The 20,537-nt window shown below is 37.5% G+C and overlaps 1 protein-coding gene and 1 pseudogene across 1 annotated transcript in view; one reads left to right on the top strand and one right to left on the bottom strand.

The window, feature by feature from the left end:
- Nucleotides 1–14,489, bottom strand: part of GLIPR1L1 (GLIPR1 like 1) — a 33,042-nt gene extending 18,553 nt beyond the window's left edge. Inside the window, exon 1 of the mRNA XM_047742605.1 lies at nucleotides 14,162–14,489. Within this exon, the coding sequence (XP_047598561.1) occupies nucleotides 14,162–14,338 (177 nt within the window). The 5' untranslated portion in view covers nucleotides 14,339–14,489. The remainder of the gene's footprint in view (nucleotides 1–14,161) is intronic.
- Nucleotides 1,396–1,555, top strand: LOC125108015 (uncharacterized; annotated as a pseudogene).
- Nucleotides 14,490–20,537: the final 6,048 nt, after the last annotated feature.

Genomic DNA, 20,537 nt, shown 5'->3' with positions numbered 1-20,537 from the left:
TAAAATAAAATCTTTAAAAAAAAAAAAAGTAAAGCAAGGCTAGAGGACTTACTGTACCAGATATCAATACATCACAATCTACATAAAGACATTGTGGTATTGGTACAAGATATGGATAGACAAATATCCCAGTGAAACAGAATAGAGTCCACAATCAGTTTTTTACAAGAGTGGCAATGTCTTAATGTAGGTATTATTGGCAAGATAATTTTTCAAATTTAAGTAAGCTCTATGCCCAATGTAGGGCTTAAACTTACAATTCTAGGATCTGGGCCAGCCCCTCAAAAGATGATTTTTTAAAATATTTTTATTCCAAATTAATTTTAGATACACAAGAGTTTACAAAAATAGTACACAGAGGTCCTGTGCAAACTTTGTCTGGTTTCCCCACTGATAGTGTTCTAAGTAACTATAAAACGATATCAAAATGAAGAAACTGGGGCACCTGGGTGGCTCAATGGGTTAAGCCTCTGCCTTTGGCTCGGGTCATGATCTCAGGGTCCTGGGATCAAGCCCTGCATTGAGCTCTCTGCTCAGCAGGGGGTCTGCTTCCCCCTCCCACCCCCCATCTGCCTCTCTGCCTACTTGTGGTCTCTCTCTCTCTGTCAAATAAATAAATAAAATTTTTTAAAAAATGAAGAAATTCGCATTGGTACAATCAACAGACCTTAGCATTTCAGTAGTTTTACATGCATTCATGTGTGTATGTGTGTAGTTTTATGCAGTTTTATCACATGTGTAAATTGAAGTAATCACGCCCACAGTCAAGATATAGAATAAACTGTTCTATCACCACGATGATCCCTCTTACTAATGCTTTAAAGTCATACTCACTTCCCCATCTTATCCCTAATTACTGGCAATCACTAATATGTTCATCATCTCTATAATTTTGTCATTTCAAGAATGTTGTATAAACAGTCACGATATGACCTGACCATTTTGAGATTGGCTTTTTTTCACTCAGCGTAATTCCATTGAGATCTGTCCATAATGTTCCATGTTTTTGTAGTTTATTCCTTCTTATTGCTGAGTGGTATTTCAGAGTATGGATATACCATAATTTGTTTAACCTTCACCTATTGATGGAAATTTTGATGTTTACTGTTTAGGTTATTACAAATAAAGCTGCAATGAACATGTGTGAACAGGTTTTTGTGTAGCAGTTAAGTTTTCCTTTTTCTGGGAAAAAAGAAAAAAGAAAAAGTGCCATAAGAAGATAATTGTTGTGTCATATGATAAGTGTACATGTGGTTTTTTAGAATAAAAGGACCAAATTAGAATGACTGCAACATTTTACATTTTACATTCCCACCAGCAAAGTATGACAGATACAGTTTTTCTACATCCTCTTGAGTATATATTGTATTTTCAGTATATGTTTTGAAATTTTCCAGCTTTGCGCAGTGGCAGTATCGTAGCCAATGAGGTTTATCCGAGGCGCGATTATTGCTAATTGAAATTTTCCTTAAGATTTCCTCTTTGACCCATAGATTATTTATAAATGTGTTTAATTTCCAAGTGTTTAAAGAATTTATTTTTGTTGTACTATAGATTTCTGGTTTGATTGCATTGTGTTCTGAGGACATACTTTATATAATTTCAGTTGTCTTAAATTTGTTTTCATTTTATGGTTCAAGATATGGTCAATCTTGGCTAATATTCCACAGGTGCTTCATAAAAATGTGTATTACTTAGTTGCTGAGTGGAGTGTTCTATAAATGTAGTTAGATTCTAGTTGGTTAATGGTATTAAGTTCTTCTTGCTGATTTTCTGTCTGCTTCTTGAGCAGACTGTTGAAATATCCCTTTGTAATTGAATACTTTTCTATTTCTTCTTTCAGTTCTACTGGTTTTCCTTCCTATATTCTACAGGTCTGTTGTTTGGGGCATACGATCTTTTTTATTTAAATTTCTTTGATGGATTGATTGTTGTATCATTATGTAATATTGTTCTGTTTTTCTTTGCTCTGAAATCTACTGTATCTGCTATTAATAAAGCCACTCCTGCTTTCTTTTGATTAACTTTTGTATGACATGTCTTTCTCTAACCTTTTGCTTTCAATCTACCTATATCATTATATTTGAAGTGAGTTTCTTGGTTATAGCATATTATTTGCTCATGTTTTTTTTTCTTTTAAATTCATTCTGATATATTTTTTAAATTTTTATTTATTTATTTGACAGACAGATCACAAGTAGGCAGAGAAGCAGGCAGAGAGAGAGGGGAAAGCAGGCTCCCTGCTGAAGAGAGAGCCTGGTGTGGGGCTCAATCCCAGGACCCTGGGATCATGACTTGAGCCGCAGGCAGAGGCTTTAACCCACTGAGCCACCCAGGAGCTCCTATTCTGATATTATTTTTAAATTGATGTGATTTATACCATTTACGTTTAATGTACTTATTGATAGGTTAAGCAAAATCCTACAATTTTATTGTTTATTTTTATTATCCCTTTTTTCTTTTTTTAAAAGATTTTATTTATTCATTTGAGAGAGAGAGAATGAGAGAGAGAGAGCATGAGAGGAGAGAGGTCAGCAGGAGAAACAGACTCCCCGCTGAGCAGGGAGCCTGACATAGGACTCAATCCTGGGACTCGAGCAGCATGCCCCGAGCTGAAGGCAGTTGCTTAACCAACTGAGCCACCCAGGCCCCCTCTCTTTGTTTTTCATTCCTATTTCACTTTTCCTGTCTTCCTGCGAGCTTCTTGAACACTATTTAGGATTCTATTTTGATTTATCCATAGTGTTTTTTTAGTGTGTGTGTGTGTTTTAGTGGTTGCTATAGATAGTACATAATTTATGTAACTTGTTGCAAACTAGTGGTGTCAGCATTTTACCAGTTTGACTAAAGTATAGAAATATTACTTCCATCTATGTTCCTTTACCACTTACTCCACCAACATTAATTGCTTTAAATATTTCTTATACATATATTAAGAACCATGTCAAACAATATTATAAAATAAAAAATTTGACATAATTTAGAAAACATAATGGAAGAACACTTTGTTATATTTACCCATATATTTTTTTAAAAAGATTTTATTTATTTATTTGACAGAGAGAGGGAGAGAGATCACAAGTAGGCAGAGAAGCAGGCAGAGAGAGAGGGGGAAGCAGGCTTCCCCCTGAGCAGAAAGCCCAACACGGGGCTCGATCCCAGGACCCTGAGATCATGACCTGAGCTGAAGGCAGAGGCTTAACCCACTGAGCCACCCAGGCGCTCCTGTATTTACCCGTATTTTTACTTTTTGACTTGTTCTTTCTTCATCCCTGATATTCTGAGAGTCTTGTTCCATCATTGCTTGAGTGCTTGAAGAACTTTTCTTAGCTATTCTTTTAGAGTAGGTCTGCTTATGCTTATTTTATTTTTTAAAAGATTTTATTTATTTATTTACAGACAGAGATCACAAGTAGGCAAAGAGGCAGGCAGGGAGAGAGAGGGGGAAGCAGACTCCCTGCTGAGCAGAAAGCCCAATATGGGCTCGATCCTAGTACCCTGAGATCATGACCCAAGCCGAAGGCAGAGGCTTTAATCCACTGAGCCACCCAGAGGCCCCATGACAACTTATTTTAGTTGAATCTAAAGAGTCAACTAAAATTTAATTTCATCTTAATCCCTGAAGTATATTTTCTTTGGGTAGGATTTTTGGTTGATTATTCTTTGAAATTAAAATTGAAAATGTGCTACTTCCGTTTGGCTTCTGTGGATTTGGATGAAAAATTTGATGACATTGAAATTGTTGTTTTCTCCTAACTCCTCTTAATACCTGTAAGAATCCTAGTCTTTCACTTGAATCATTGGAGGATTTCTTCATTTTAAAAGAAAAAAAAAAAAGACCAGCTTAAATCTGGTATGTATTTTATTTATATATTTGTTAAGATTTTATTTATTTATTTGAGAGAGAGAGAGAGAGAGAAAGAGAGCACTCGAAGTGGGGGGCACAGAGAGGGGGAGAGAGTCTCAAGCCGACTCCATGCTCAGAGTGAAGCCCAATGCAAGGCTCCATCACATGACCTGAGATCATGACTTGAGCTGAAACCAAAAGTCAGACACTTAAACAACTGAGCACCCAGGCACCCTTAAATCTGGTATATATTAAAAATATGTATATTAGTTAAAACATAGTTCTAATTGGGAGGGGGATGAGGGGATGTATTAGCCCAGTGATGGGTATTAAGGAGGGCACGTATTGTAATGAGCACTGGGTATTATATGCAAATAATGAGTCATGGAACACAACATCAAAAACTAATAAGGTACTGTATTGTGACTAATATAATAAAACAAAACAAAACATAGTTTTCTTGTAGAATAGCTTGTACCAAATCAACCCTTCTCCAAAGTATGGTACAAGAGAAAATTACTCTCTCATTCTAATTAACACTTAGTCTTAATATTACAAATGGTGAACAGAGTGTCTTTAAAATAGTAGGAATTAATACCTGATGGCTAAGGAATTATATGCATTTAAAACATGTATTTCAAGCCAGTTCAAACACACATGATATGTATAATTATCTAGGTGTATATATAATTTAAAAAATCTATTTGCATTTTAGAATGCGAGGGACTATATAAAGCTCATTTCCCCCCCTAATTGAATAACATAATTAAACATCTTTCTAGAAAAAAGTATTCTAATGTCCCCTTAGATCTGGCAATACGTTCACCTAACACTTAATTGCTATTAAGTCTTTAGCAGTTCAGGAAAAATTTTATCGAGTAATATTCTGCCTTAACTTGTTAATAGAAGAATTTGATATTCTTATAGACATAACTTTTAAAGAGCCCAATCACCTGTCTTCTGCCTGACCTAAACCTCCAGTACACTCTGCAAACATTTTTTAAAAAGATTTTGTTTATTTATTTGACAGACAGAGATCACAAGTAGGCAGAGAGGCAGGCTGAGAGAGAGGGGGAAGCAGGATCCCTGTTGAGCAGAGAGCCCAATGCTGGGCTCGATCCCAGGACCCTGGGGTCATGACCTGAATCGGAAGGCAGAGGCTTTAATCCACTGAGCCACCCAGGTGCCCCTCTGTAAGCATTTCTGATAAAAAAATCCTTATATTATGAATTACATCCATATCACCGAAGCTCCTCTCCATGAGGAGGAATAAGAAAACCTACTAAGAAATTCTTCAAAATATAAACTAAAAACAAAGAGAATTGTAATGGTTTCATGTGATGGAGAGTTTTTGCACTATCTTTAAAAAAAAATCCTTATATAATCATGATGCTTCTACTTGTGCTATGTATGGCAAGAAGCAGTATATTGTGCATAGGGTTGAGGGCAGGAGGATGCTGGGATATGTCAGTATGCTACTGCAGACTTTATGCTATACATGGATAATATAAAAAGAATGACTGTGAATAATAAAAATAGTATAATTATGTCAATGTTCAAAATTCCTGAAAGGATTATAAGAAATGATGCAAATAACAAAAATAATACTGAAATCAGATTTATTGAGGTATCTTTGATATAGAAAGAACTTTATATATTTAATGTGTACAATTTGATGAGTTTGGACATATGCAAACACCCATATACCATCACCATAATCCAGGTAATAGATATGACCAACACCTCCTAGAATTTCCTTATGTCCCCTTGGTGTTTTTGTGTTAAGAGTATTTAACATGAGATCTACCTTTTTCACAGATTTTAAGTGCCTCATACCATATTGTAAACTATAGGCACTATTCTATAAGGCAGATCTCTAGAACTTATTCATCTTACATAACTGAAACTTTATACCCTTTGAGTAACAATTCCCCATTCCCCAATACCCCTACCATATCACCTCCCAGCCCCTGCAAGCACTATTGAATTTTCTGCTTCTATGAATTTGACTATTTTAGATACCTCAAATGTGGAATCATGCAGCAGCATCTGTCCTTCTGTGACTGACTTATTTCACAGATGGCAAAATTTTCTTTTCTTAAGGCTAAATAATATCCCATTGCATGTATATGCCACATTTTCCTTCCCCAGTCATCTGTTGATGGATCCTTGGATTGTTTCTGTATCTAGTGCTGCACTGAACATCAAAGTGTAGATATCTCTTCAAGATCCTGATTTCAGTTTTTTGGGGTATATACCTAGAAGTGGAATTTCTGGATTTTATGGTAGTTCTAGTATAATTTCTTGGGTAATCTCCATATTGTTTCCCATAGCTGCAGCACAATTTTACATACCCGCCATCAGTGTACAGTGTTTCCAGTTTCTCTACAACCTCACCAACACTTGCTACATTAAAATTTATTTGTGTTATTATTAGTCACAGCTAGCATAACAAACATTTGCAATTAAGAACAGCAATCTGGGGGCCCCTGGGTGGCTCAGTGGGTTAAAGCCTCTGCCTTTGGCTCAGGTCATGATCCCAGGGCCCTGGGATCGAGCCCCACATCGGGCTCTCTGCTCAGCATGGAGCCTGCTTCCTCCCCTCTCTGCCTGCCTCTCTGCTACTTGTGATCTCTGTCTGTCAAATAAATAAAATAAAATCTTAAAAAAACCAAAACCCAGCAATCTGAATATAAAAGTCATATTAATTCAATAAAAATATGGGGAAGAAATGAGAAGAAAATAAGATGATGCTAAACCTCTTTAGAATAGCGAGAGAATCCGTAGATATTTATTCTTCAAATAGGTAAAGCAATTATCCTTTTTTGGGAACTCTTGTCATACTACCTATATTGGGAACTCTTGTCATACTGCCTGTCAATGACCTAGCTGGGGTAGGGAGTTCCCCCTTTGTACTTCCAAGAGAGGTTGAATCCTAATTCACCTTTTCTATAACCTGTACCAGTAAAGAATTAAACTTTGTTAAGCCATTGACATTTCAGGATTTATTTTATACCACAGCCTAGCCTAACCTAGCCTCATAAAACTTAGTGCTAGAAGTAGAGTGAATCCATAATAAAAATCTAAACTCAAACCACCCTGAGACCTAGGTAAGAAGGATCCCTGCTCTGGGCCCAGATTTTATAGGACATCACATATTACCCTCCTCCCCCACTACACATATGATGTTTTATAAAATGATCACTAGATGGACATGAACACCAGAATGGTGAATAATTTTTTATTTATAAAAATATACAAGAAGACTTAAAGTAAAAAAATTTTAAAAAAATACTTAAAATTGTAATTCACCCATTCTAACTTTGCCTTTTAATTTTAATAGAGTTTCGATTATTTCAGAAGAAATGAAAATTTGGTTACTGCTAACATCAGTGAAAATGATCAAAATTATTCTGATCAAATCCAGATCTGAACAAGTTAGGTGAAATCCCTGCAACCACACAATCTTTATTAAATAAAGATTATATTATTGAGCAAACAATGAGACTGTAGGCTTCCATTTTTATTCTTCCTTTGCCCACAAATGATGGTAAGCTTGTCTGAATCATATGGGGAATTTAATAGTTAGCTGGCAAACAGTGACACAGCTTATGTCATGGGCAGGAATCCATCTGATTCAGGGCCAAAAGATCTGAAAAAATGTGATCTATAACTCAGGAGGAAGACCATGAGTCCATTGAACTTGAAGCTCAAAGCAGAGAGTGGAAAACAAAGCAATAGTGTTTGTTGGTTCAACAAAATTATTTTATGAGTAAAATAACTACCAGTTTGGAAGCAGAAATAAAAGCCAGAATCAAGAAATGTGGGGCTTTTGTGGCACCTGGGTAGCTCAGTTAAGTGTCTGCCTTCAGTTCAGGTCATGTTCCAAGGGTTCTGGAATTGAGCCCCTCATTAGGCTCCCTGCTCAGCAAGGAGTCTCATCTCCCTCTTCCTCTTCCTGCTGCTCCCCTGCTTGTGCTCTCTCCTTATCTCTCAAATAAATAAATAAAGTCTTAAAAAAAAAAAAAGAAATGTGGGGCATTTGAGACTTGGAAAAGAAACTGCTTCTATGTAGTATATAATAACATATTAAAAAGTCTTTGAGACACATGTCCTAAATCTTTCATGTGATTAGAAAAGCTCTGGACAAAGAGCTGAAATATAGGACTCCAAGGAAATCTTCTTAATTGATTAAAAAGTGGCACAGCAAATGAACAGATTAGAGTGTATCCATTTCCCCAAAACTCATGTTTCAAGAAAACTGGCATTAAGCTGAACAAGAAAAGCACCACAGTGAGAAAAACTAAGAAAAGACTTGAAAATTTCTCTAACTGGTCTTTAAGTGTGGGTATTGGTATTTGGAACTGGTTGGAGACATACAGCTGAAAGACCTTCAGAGGTTTTTTTTTGTTTTTTTTTTTTAAGATTTTATTTATTTATTTGACAGACAGAGATCGCAAGCAGGCAGAGAGAGGATAAAGCAGGCTTCCCATGGAGTGGAAAGCCCGATGCGGGGCTTGATCCCAGGACTCTGGGATCATGACCTGAGCTGAAGGCAGAGGCCTTAACCCACTGAGCCACCCAGGAGCCCCTGACCCTGAGAGTTTTTGAGACAGATATATTTCCAAAGATAGCAGAAACCTGTTATAAAAAAACCTGTGAATGTTGGGTACTTTAAATGACCATGGACAGAAAGCAACATGAAAAGGCTCTGGCTCAAAGATGGCATATTTCCCAATGCCCAATTCAAGTTGGCCAAGGAGGATGACAGATGAAGAACAATTTAGAGGGAGAAGATAGGTACCACAGAAAATAACGAACAAGGGAATTCCTGCCTCCTCCAATCAAAAAAAAAATTTTCTGGACCCCAGTATAGTAGGTCTTCATACCCTCTCCTATCTAAAGATTGCAGAATCATTCTGAACCAATGATTACTGTGTGGCTCCCATTCTCCCACATTCTGAATAGATGTGTTTGGTGTGGTGGTCTTGTCTTGTGTTGCTGTTGAATATTGTTTGTGTGGAGGACAGACATAGTCACTAGGCCAAGAGTATCCACAACCAACCTTGTTGGGTTTTGCCTACCACTCAGAGATATTAAGCCTTTGCTTCAGTAACTGAACAAGATATTGGACTTCATACTTCGGCAGAGGCCTAGAATTGTTCTATTTCTGGGAGGGAAGGATAAATAAATAAATAAATAAATAAGTACCTGATGACCATAAAAGCAGTCTGTGCTTGAGACATTTAATGCAACCGTGTTAGGGTTATCAGACTAATTCTGCCCAGAGGGATAGGAATGGGAACAGCATGTATCACCTTCAGGTCTGATTATACAAATACCTACATAATCTTCTAGCTTTCTCAATGGTGACTCTGAAAAACATGTGTTGGCATGATGGAAGTAAGATATAAACAGCTGATGGCATTGCATGAAGAAGAGGGGAAGTGGAGAATGGTCCAACCAGTATTGGACTTTATGTGAGGGATACATTAAACCTATATTCTTTAAAGATTAATGCTAAGTGAAATGAGTCAGATAGTGAAAGACAAATACTATATGATCTCACTTATATGTGGAATCTAAATTAAAAAATTCATAGATACAGAACAGATTGGTGGTTGGTGGAGATGGGGGTGGGTGAAATTGGTGAAGGAGGTCAAAAGGTGCGAACTTCAAGGTTTAAGGCAAATAAGTTCTGGGGATGTATGTTAAAGCATAATGATGTGACTATACCTAACCATACTATATTATATATTTGAAAGTTGCTAAGAAATTAGATCTTAAACATTCTGATCATAAGAAAAAGAAATTGTAACTGTGAGGTAATGGATGTTAACTAAACTTGTAATCATTTCACCATATATTCATATATCAAATCATGTTGTACATTTTAATACAATGTTATATATCAATAAAAAAGTTAAAAAAAAAAAAGGCCTGCAAGCTTTCAGGGTTTATTTGTTAACATAACATCATAGTCTACTATTTTCTGATAAATATGGAAAAAAAATTTTTTTAAGTTTAAGTAATAATCCCTGTATCCAATGTGGGGCTTGAACTAATAACCCCAAGATTAACAGCCACATGCTCTACCAACTGAGCCAGCCAGGTGTCCCCTGATAAATATAGAAATTGACATGAGAAATGAGGTGCTTAGTTTTTCTGGGTGATCAGTAGTAGAAGACAGGAGAATCTCCTGTTGAAGATTTAGTCCACAGTTAACACTTCTGTTTCTGCAGGATGGAGTCGCCAAGACCAGATTCACCTTCCCACTTGAAAAAAACTATGTGCAAAAGCGGATGTCAGCAGGCGTAACACCAGGCAAAAAAAGCCAGTGCTCCCTGACAGTAGGGAAACTAAAAAAGTAATCCTCATGTTAGTGCTGTGAGAGAATTTTCAGGCCATAAAGAAGTACCAGGAAAGAGAGACCTGCATGGAGAGAGAATTCCAAAGATGTTCAGAGGGTCCTGTGTGAGTATTTAGCAGAGTACTGATAAGCCCATGTATTTGAGGAACCTATCCATGGTCAGGGAAATTGCTCAAAAAGGCAAGAGAAATATTACCTAATGCTCACTCAGTCTTGGGAATAGTGCCTCTTTTCACTAGCCAGACTGGAAAACCTCATAATTTTGGGAATTGTGTAGAGTACTCAGAAGGAACTTGGCTTCAGTGTGGGAGATATTTATTCCTACCCTAAACCATTGATTTTTTCTTGCCCAACAAATCTTAAAAACAAGACTCAAATGGATCAAAATGCCAGGTAACATGAATACATGACAGGAAAAAAGTCCAGAGTATTTACAGAAAAACAAAAATAACCATCACCCAACAAAGTAAAATTAGGAGTATCTGGCATCTGGTGAGAAATTATCTGCAGGGGCACCTGGGTGGCTCAGTGGGTTAAGCCTCTGCCTTCGGCTCAGGTCATGATCCCAAGGGTCCTGGGATCAAGCCCGGCAGAGGGCTCTCTGCTCAGCAGGGAGCCTGCTCCCCGCCGCCCCCGCCCCCGCCTGTCTCTGCCTACTTATGATCTGTCTGTCAAATAAATAAATAAAATATTAAAAAAAAAGAAAAGAAGAAATTATCTGCATACAGAGATGCAAGAAAATACAACCAACTCCAAATGAGAAGAAAAATCAATTAATGAAAATCAAACCAGGACTGACACAGATGTTAAAATTAGTAGGGAAAGCAAGACTGAGAAAAAAAATAATGAAAAGAGCATCAGCAAACTGTGGAAAACTTCAAATGGTATAATGTACATGTATTTGGAGTCTAATATTTTAGTAGAAAACAGCTCAAATTTTTCTCTTTTGGTTAAAATCTGTAGATTCAAAAAGTTCAGTGGACCCCAGGAAATATGAACAATGTGATACCAGGGCACATCAGATTGCTCCAAATCAAGGATAAAGAGAAATTCTTAAAAGCCACCGAAGGAAAATGCATATGATATACATGGGAACCAAGAAAATGGTCCAGATTTCTCATCACAAATAATGTAGGAGAAGATAGAAGACACTGTGATAACATCTTTAAAGTTCAGTTTAGAATTCTACTCATAGTGATAATATCTAGCAAAAATTAAGGAGATTGAAAGGTATCTAAAGATACAAATTTCCAGTTATAAATTAAGTGCTATCCATATAATGTACAACATGGTCGATGGGAATGAAAACCAAAGAAATGCAGATAAAATTAAATTTCCTTACAACCTGCAGCCCATTGATGAATATTTGAGACAGAGTATGACATTCCTCAAAAAAACTCACAACTGGTTCATGTTTATTTTTTTTTAAAGATTTTATTTATTTGAGAGAGAGAGTGAGAGACCGCGCTCAAGCGTACACAAGATGGGGGAGGAACAGAGGCAGAGGCAGAAGCAGGCTCCCCATGATCAGGGAGCTGCTACCTGGGGCTCAATCCCATGACCCTGAGATCAGGACCTGAACAGAAGGCAGGTTAGACTGAGCCACCCAGGTACCCCACTCACAACAGTTTTAATGGTCATGCTTTGAGGGAGGCAAAAAGTAACTTTAACTTGACAATAGCCAGACCTCCAGGATCCTGTAAATCCTCTTTAATATATGCAAACCCTATTGGAAACTTCCTTTGTCTTTAGCCCCCTCCCCCAATTTAGAAGTATATAATCCATTGCTCCTCACAATCCCAGTGCAGCTTTTTCTGCCCATGGGTCTGGCCTTGTGCTTTAATAAAAACTCCTTTTTGCACTGAAAATATTTCAAGATTTCTTTCTTGATCATTCCTTCTTGACCCACATCACATCAATGATGATTATGACTAATCCTGCTATATGGTATATAGGAAAGTTGTTAACGGAGTAAATCCTAGAAGTTCTCATCACAAGGAGAAATTTTTATTCTTTTTTCATTCTTTTCTTTTGGTAATTGTCTATATGAGAAGATGGATGTTACCTGAACACACTGTGACAATCATTTGACAATATATGTAAAGCGAACCCTCATGCTGTATGCCTTAAATTTATACCATGATGTATGTCCATTATTTTTCAGTTCAACTGGAAAAAATATACAGTTAATAAAATTGCATGATAGAGAAAAGAGTAAGGAGAAACAAAGGTTTTTATAATATACAAAATTGATAGGATTAAAACCAACAGACCAAAGTATAAGTTAATGTCATTTAGGCAGAAGGAAAATGATACCAGGTGGAAATATGGATATGCACAAAGAAATGAAAATTTCCATATCCAGAAAATTTAAAGGACAAAAATAACAAAAGCTTCTACACATTTACAAACATAAAACAAGGTAAATGCAAACAAGGATTGTTTCCATTCATGTCTTCTCCACCCTGGTCTTTTCTTCACTCTCCTTCAGCTAGTTATTTAAATTTAAATTAATATTATGTATATCCTTTTATTGCTTCCTTTGGAGAACATAGCATCTATAGGTGTTTACACAGAATGTGTATATTTGTGTGTATTGTGTGTATTTACACACATATATGCATATGTACATGTGTATATATTTACATACATATATAGGATGTATATATTTACATATACACACAAATATATGGGTACATATATTTAAATAGCATTTTAATGACATAAGATAGTCCTTTAAAAAGATATTCAAATAAATATAGAGGAAATGCTGTAAGCAAATCCATGTCATTGACCACGTTAACCTATTGGAGATTAAAGTACATATTACATATTAAAATATTTTAACAATTCTGCATTAAAGAGATTAGTTTATTTTTGTTTAAGCCAGTGTTTCCCAAACATTGTTGAAATCTCTTTCCCCTCAAAAAGTGCTTTCCCATGTAGCAGAATAGTGGAGTTTTGAACTTTAGTGCCGGAGTTGTGATTTTATAATACTTCCATTTTATTTTCTGTTGGATAGAGAGGAAGAAAGCTTAAATAGAAAGAATAAATAGATATGTTTTACAATGTAGCAACATCTGCATAGCACATAAACAAAGCTATGCTGCCAACATTTATGTTCATAATTTCATAATGATATATCTACAAGCAAGAAAAATGCATGGGAAATTTCTTGTGATAAAATTTAGAGTCAAGCATTTATTTAAAAATTATGGATTTTTCTATGGATTATTTTAATAGACCATTGTTTTCATGGTCATATTTCAGTAGAGTACTCTTTTTGGCTTAATGTCTATATGATGGAAGTCTGCAAAAGACACCATCAGTTCAATGTTTTTGGAATTAAACTTCACATATTTATTATTTTTCATGGAAATGGCAATCTGATATTATTCAAGTGTTGATTTCATTATTTACATCCTTGCAGAACATTTCTTAAAAATGAATACTACACATGTAGTACTGTTTCAACAACCTAAAGTTCATAAAATGTAAAAACAGGTAAGTGGACAAGAGAGTCTCCATCACTGTGCTATTTCTTTTATATGAAGTATCTTGGTTTTGTGGTTTGGGAAGTGCTAGCCAAAATATGGGGGCGAGTTCAGGAAAGTTGTGAGAAGTTGCAAAGTACATTTATTAAGCCTTAGTGATGAAATCCAAGCAACTCCCAGACACCAGCCTTCCCGGAACCACCCCCACCCCATCCTTCTTCCCGCCCCCCCCCCCCAAAGGGGGCTAAGCTTTGGCAATATACAGCTTCAGGTTTTCCTTTTTCGTCCACTCCTATCACTACCCGGGAGAATAGCCCAGCTAAAACGTGATTCTTAACTGCCTGGTGAAAGCCCAGATTGAATTCATATAAATGAATCCATCAGATTTATCGCCCAGAGATACCTTAGGATGAACCAGAGAAAAAAGATCCCAGACCCGTTCTTTCTCACCATGTGTTTCATGTCAGCCGCGGGGGGCCACACTTTGCCTCGCAGCTCATTATGAGACTCCACGCACTCGTCTTTGAAGCGCTGGTCTGTGATAGCAGGGACTTTAGCAGACGATTTACTGGCTACCAGACAGAGACCTAAAGTCCACAAGCAGCTCAGTTTTTTCCTCAGAACCATGGTGAGATGCAAAGGATGCTCTGAATGTGTGGACAGTAACGGCTAGGCCAGCCGTCATCCTTGGCCCCTGGGGACCACGCTCTCTACAGGCTCCATCCTCCTGCACAAGCTGGAGCTCAGCGAGCTCAGGCGCTGATGCTCAGCAGGTTGCCCGGAGAGGGCGGGGCCAGAACCCTAGGTAAGACAAAGAGCAGGATTATCCCATCACAAAGCCCTGGGCTTCAGAAAAGCATGAGCCGCCCTCTGGTGCAGGTTTAACCATCCAGGGATAGCCCCTAAATTGCTATCCAGATCAGACGTAGGGCACAGTGTTACCTAAAAAGGCAACATGTATTAGATGCTGAAAACGGACCAAGCCTGTACCAAACCCTATATATTAGTTACACAGACTGAATATATAGTTTTATTGTTTTAAATAAACTGCAGCATCATACTGCCCATATCTCCAGAAACTGTTAATAAAGCAAGAACAGGCATTTTGTATATTCCACATAGTGTGATTATTACTTTGCCAAACACTTAATAATTTAATAGTTTGTGTGTGTTTTCTCATTTGGAGACAGATTGCCTAGAAAGATAAAAATAGAGAGGGTAGCCAAGTAGTTCCTCTGGACAAAATCTCATAGTTGATATCGGAACTTGGAACAAACCTAAGGTTTAGTTAGTAACCAAGTAAACTTCTGAGAAAGGATCACTTTAGTGGGCATTCTAAAGGCTAAAGCAGAGTACATTTGATCTTATTTTACCTACATTGCAATACAAACCAACTTCATTTGGTTTAATATTTTATATCCATTATATCAGTTGTTATTTAATAATGTACAGGCTTATTTAGCCAGAGCGGCTCCATCTCTGGTTGAACAGCCATTTTGTTGTTTATACAGTAAAATTTAAACTGACCCCCCCCCCCCCCCCCCCCACAGGGGACTTACTTAAAAGCAAGTCCCGGAAACTAGCAAAATATGGTCGACCAGTCCCAGGTAACAGAGCCCAAATACAAGGGCGGGTCAGGCCAGGTGGAGACATCCAATCAGTGGATACTGTCTCCCTAGCTACCAAGGAGTGTGGGCCCTACCTTTTGGGCGCCAATGCTGACCAAGGTGATAGGCTAGTTCAAATAGCTACTATGGGGTGAATTGTAATTCAATTGGCCACCCGTGTGTGACCTAGCATGACTATGCAACTTTCTCTGTGTGTTACAATCTCATTGGCCACCTGTGTGTGGCCAGGCTCAACCACATGGCCTTTGCCCTTTAAAAGTTAGTCTGTAAGGCTGGGAGGGGTCGCTCTTTCTGTAAGAGGTGGCCCCGAATGGTCGGTTTGATTCTCGATGCTTGACGTGAAATAAAGCTTTGCTTGACCTTCACTTCGTGTCAGTCTCACTCCTTTGATTACAGACCTAACAATAATAAACCAGCATTTTTTGTGGGATGTTAAATTATATTTTCCAGTATTTCTGTGTTTCAAAGAAATACTTTTATTTGAAGATTTAAGGTTGTTTACAATGCCATTTAATTTAAGTAAATACTTATTTATATCAACTGAATAGCCTAGTCAATAAATCTTGCCAGTAAAAATCAACTTTGGGAGGCGCCTGGGTGGCTCAGTGGATTAAGGCCTCTGCCTTCAGCTCAGGTCATGATCCCAGGGTCCTGGGATCGAGCCCCACATCGGGTTCTCTGCTCGGTGGGGAGCCTGCTTCCTCCTCTCTCTCTGCCTGCTTCTCTGCCTACTTGTGATTTCTGTCTGTCAAATAAATAAATAAATAATCTTTAAAAAAAATCAACTTTGGTGCAAATAGTTACCATTTTTAAATAGAAAGTGGAAAATTAGGGGGTGCATCACTGTCTCAGTTGGTGGAGCATGTGACTCTTGATCTTGGGGTGGTAAGTTCAAGCCCCATGTTGGGTGTAAAGATTACTGAAAAACAAAATCTTAAAAAAAAAAAAAAGAAAGCAGAAAATTAAATTATAAAATGGGGGAGAAAATACAACGATCCTAATGGACATTCTATTGAGTAGTAGAGAAAATATCTGTCTGCCTCTGCTGATGGAGAATTATAATATATGTGACTTTAACATTACTTACACAGTCCAAACTGAGATTTTCATATCCCACAGCCTGATCTGGATCCTTCCACAATTTCCCTATCTCAGTTAATGACAGCTTCATCCTTTTGATTGCTCAAGCCCTGAACTTTGGAGGCTTTGGTCCCTTTACAAATTCTGTTGTCTTTGTCTTTACATTTTCAGAACATGACCACTGTTCAGCATTTGAAATGGCACTCCTTGATTTCGTGGATAATTGCAATAGCTTCCTGGTGAAGCTTCCTGCTCCTGCTCCTAACCTTCTATAATTTATTCTCAAGACAGCAGTCAGAGTGATTGTATATAATCTTAAGCACACTTAAATACTTTGAGTGTCTGGTATGTTTTAGGCGTTTTTCCTGATGCTTGGGATTACAACCATAAGAAATAAAACAAAGCAATCTGCCTTTCTGGAATTCTAGTGAAAGAAGAGAGAGAATAAATGATAAACATGATAAATAAAATTTTATAGCATGATAAACCTGATAATATTTATGGAAAAAATAAATCAGGTTAAGGAGTTTGGGAGCCCTGGGGTGGGTGTGGAGGTGAGGGTGGCAGACTGTGATTTCAAACAGGGTGATCAGTGTGGCAGTGTGGATGTCTTTGAGAAGGTGACTTTTTAGCAAATGCTTGAAGGGGATGCAAGAAGGACGTATGTGGCTACTGGAGAAAGAGTGTTCAAGGAAGAAGGAGTTTAAATACAGGTTGGAACTATAATACTTGGCAAAAATCATGTGGAAGATGGGAGAGCTTAGTGATTATAGTTGAACTATTCTAAGGTCCTTGGATTTCTGGGGTAGAGTAGAAATATGGAATAATTTTGACTTTGGTTGTTGTTTTTTTTTTCTTAAAGATTTTATTTATTTGACAGAGAGAGATCACAAGTAGGCAGAGAGACAGGTAGAGAGAGAGAGGAGGAAGTAGGCTCCCCAGGGAGCAGAGAGCTCGATGTGGGACTCGATCCCAGGGCTCTGGGATCATGACCTGAGCTGAAGGCAGAGGCTTTAACCCACTGAGCCACCCAGGCGCCCCTAATTTTGACTTTGTTAAGTGATGCATACATTTAAGAATAACTATTAAAAAATATTTTTTAAATTTTTTTTAAGCATTGAGAACATTTTTTGAGCATTTCTAGGACCTCATTCTATTGTCTCTATGTGTATTTATCTTCATATTCAAATATTTAAATACTAATTCTCAACATAGTGTCCAAAATGATCCTATTAAATATAAGTCAGATCACTCCTCTGCTCAAAACCTTCCAACTGATGGCTTCTCATGGTAGTCAAAACAAAATCCCAAGGCTATCCTCACTATTACCTTCAAGGCCCTAACCAAGAAGACGCTTTTCTGATCTCATCTACTTTCCTTCCCTTCCTTTTCTCTCCTCCAGATACTCTGGCCCCTTTATTGTTCCTTTAAAAAGTGAAGGTCCTGGGTGCCTGGGTGGCTCAGTGGGTTAAGCCTCTGCCTTTGGCTCAGGTCATGATCTCAGGGTCCTGGGATCTGGCCCGCATTGGGCTCTCTGCTCGCTGGGGAGGGTGCTTTCTCCTCTCTCTCTCTGCCTGCCTCTCTGCCTACTTGTGATCTCTCTCTCTCTGTCAAATAAATAAATAAAATCTTAAAAAAAAAAAAAAAGTGAAGGTGCTGCTACCTTAGGGCATTGCTCATTTCTTTTGCCTAGAACTCTTTTTCCCAGAAAACTACATTGTTAGTTTCTCATCTCTTTCAAATATTTGCTCAAAAGTCATCTTCTCAAAATACCTCAGAGTGGTATTTTACATTACCCATCCTACACCTATCACTTCCTATTGTCCTTTTTTCTGTCTTATATTTTTCCATAGCTCTTATCCTCACTCATATCAGACGTAATTTATTTACATTTTCATTTCTCCCTTCATTTGAACATAAGCCCCATGAGGCAGGGATTGCTTATTATTATTTTTTTTACTCCTGTATACCCAGAATCCCCAAAGAGTTAAATATTTGATGAACAAATTAATAAATGAATCTTTTCAGAGTCCAATCATTAGTTCCTTTTGAGAAGTCCTCCAATTAGAAGGGATCTTTTGTCATTAAATCACCTCATGATCCTATATCTTATTACTTTATTTCTCTTATCCCCTCTGTATTAGAGTTATCCAGAGAAACAGAACTAATAGACATAAATTCCCACCCCACTCCCTTTTTATACACACAGGTACGTACACACAGATTTTCAAGAAATTGACTCGGACAATTGTAGGAGCTGGCAAGCCTAAAATCTGTATGGCAAGCTGACAGGCTGAAGATTGGGATAAGAGTTGATGTTGTATTCTTGAGTCTGAAGGCTAGAAACTCAGGCAGAATTTCTATGTTGCTCTCTGGAAGCAGAATGCTCTGGGAACCTTGTCCTTTGGAGGTACTTTTGGAGACATCACCAAAGAGTCATGACTGAGTAACTCCTTGGCTATGATTAATTCAGCCTCTAGCCCCTCTTCACCTCCTGGGAGTCCCGAGGGTGGGACTGAAACTTCCACCTCCAATCACAGGCTTGGCTTCACTGGCTACCAGCCTCCATCCTTTGGTGCTTTCTAGGAGTCACCTCATTAAAATAACAAAAGAAGGGCGCCTGGGTGGCTCAGTGGGTTAAGCCGCTGCCTTTGGCTCAGGTCATGATCTCAGAGACCTGGGATCGAGTCCCGCATAGGGCTCTCTGCTCAGCAGGGAGCCTGCTTCCTCCTGTCTCTCTGCCTGCCTCTCTGCCTGCTTGTGATCTCTCTCTGTCAAATAAATAAATAAAATCTTAAAAAAAAAAATAAAATAAAAATAAAATAACAAAAGAAGTTTCACTGCTGTTAGCATTTAGGAAAATTCCAAGTGTTTTAGGAGCTCTGTGCCAGAAACAGGGAGGAAGATCAAATATATATTTCTTATGATAAATCACAATATCGCAGCCTCCCCTCTTTTCAAAACCCTCTGATGACTTCCTGTCACACTTATAAAATCCAAAGTCCTAGGTTTGGCCCACAGGCATGATTTAATCTGACCATGGCTAATCTCTGTCTCCTAGTCCACATTCTCCACTGGCTCACTGGCCTTAGCCACATCCGTCTGCTTGACAAGGATGCTCTATCCCCAAGCTTTTTGCACTTGCTATTCCCTTTGTCTGCAGAATTCCCTTCAGCAAACCCATATGTGATCCTACAACGTTATCTTTTTCTGTCAGTGTCTATCCAGTAAACTGTTGTATTTTCCTTTACATTAATTGCTACCCGAGATGATATTTTATTTAATGTTTGTCACCTCAGATTTTAACCTTTACTGAAACAGTGGTTTTTATTTGCTTTATTGCTATGTGTATAGCCCCTAGGACAGCCACTGAACACTTATGCCTTCAGTAAATATTTATTAATGAGGAAATGAGCCCTCTTTAACTTTCTAATAATATTGTATACAATTGTAAGCTTCTTTAGAAATTATCTTATTCATCATATATATACTAGATGATCCATAACTATTTTAGAATCAATTTTAAAGGCAATAAATACTAGGTTGGCTCATATACTTTACTTTTTTAACACTGGATGCATTTGCAGATAATAGGTGTTCAACTGATGTTTGATGACCTTCAAATGCAAATTATTTTAGATCTGCAAATAATATAGGTTAACACATGGCTAATTTAGTATTGTTTTATGTATGAAGAAATTAACTAGCTGCAATAACAACAGAACTTTGGTGCTTGTTTTGAAAATGGGCAAAAAAGTGCAATTTATATGTAGGGGCCAAAGGCAGTCCACTCCAAATGTGCCACTTTGTTATACTGATTATTTTAAATAAAAGTTACTTAAGAAACGGCCAATGCAAAAAGAACACTCTGGCCTGCTGAAAGATAACCTCTTATACCTTATCACCAGTGAGGAAATTTAGACCCCTGAAGGCTGCATAAACAACACTTGTTACTTTTCACTAATATACTATCCCAGCCCAAATTCTGTTTAGAATAATTTACCAAAGTCCCAAAGTTTTCTTTGTTTTGTCAACTCCTCACAGATGTATTGTCTCTTTGTCTGAAAAGTATAAAAACTGCCTGCTTTGGTCATTTCTTTTTTTTTTTTTTTTTAAGA

Source organism: Lutra lutra, chromosome 8 (genome assembly GCF_902655055.1).
Source record: "Lutra lutra chromosome 8, mLutLut1.2, whole genome shotgun sequence".
In the NCBI taxonomy this organism is placed as follows: domain Eukaryota; kingdom Metazoa; phylum Chordata; class Mammalia; order Carnivora; family Mustelidae; genus Lutra; species Lutra lutra.
The sequence above is the reverse complement of the archived record's forward strand: the minus strand, read 5'-3'. Positions and strand labels throughout refer to the sequence as shown.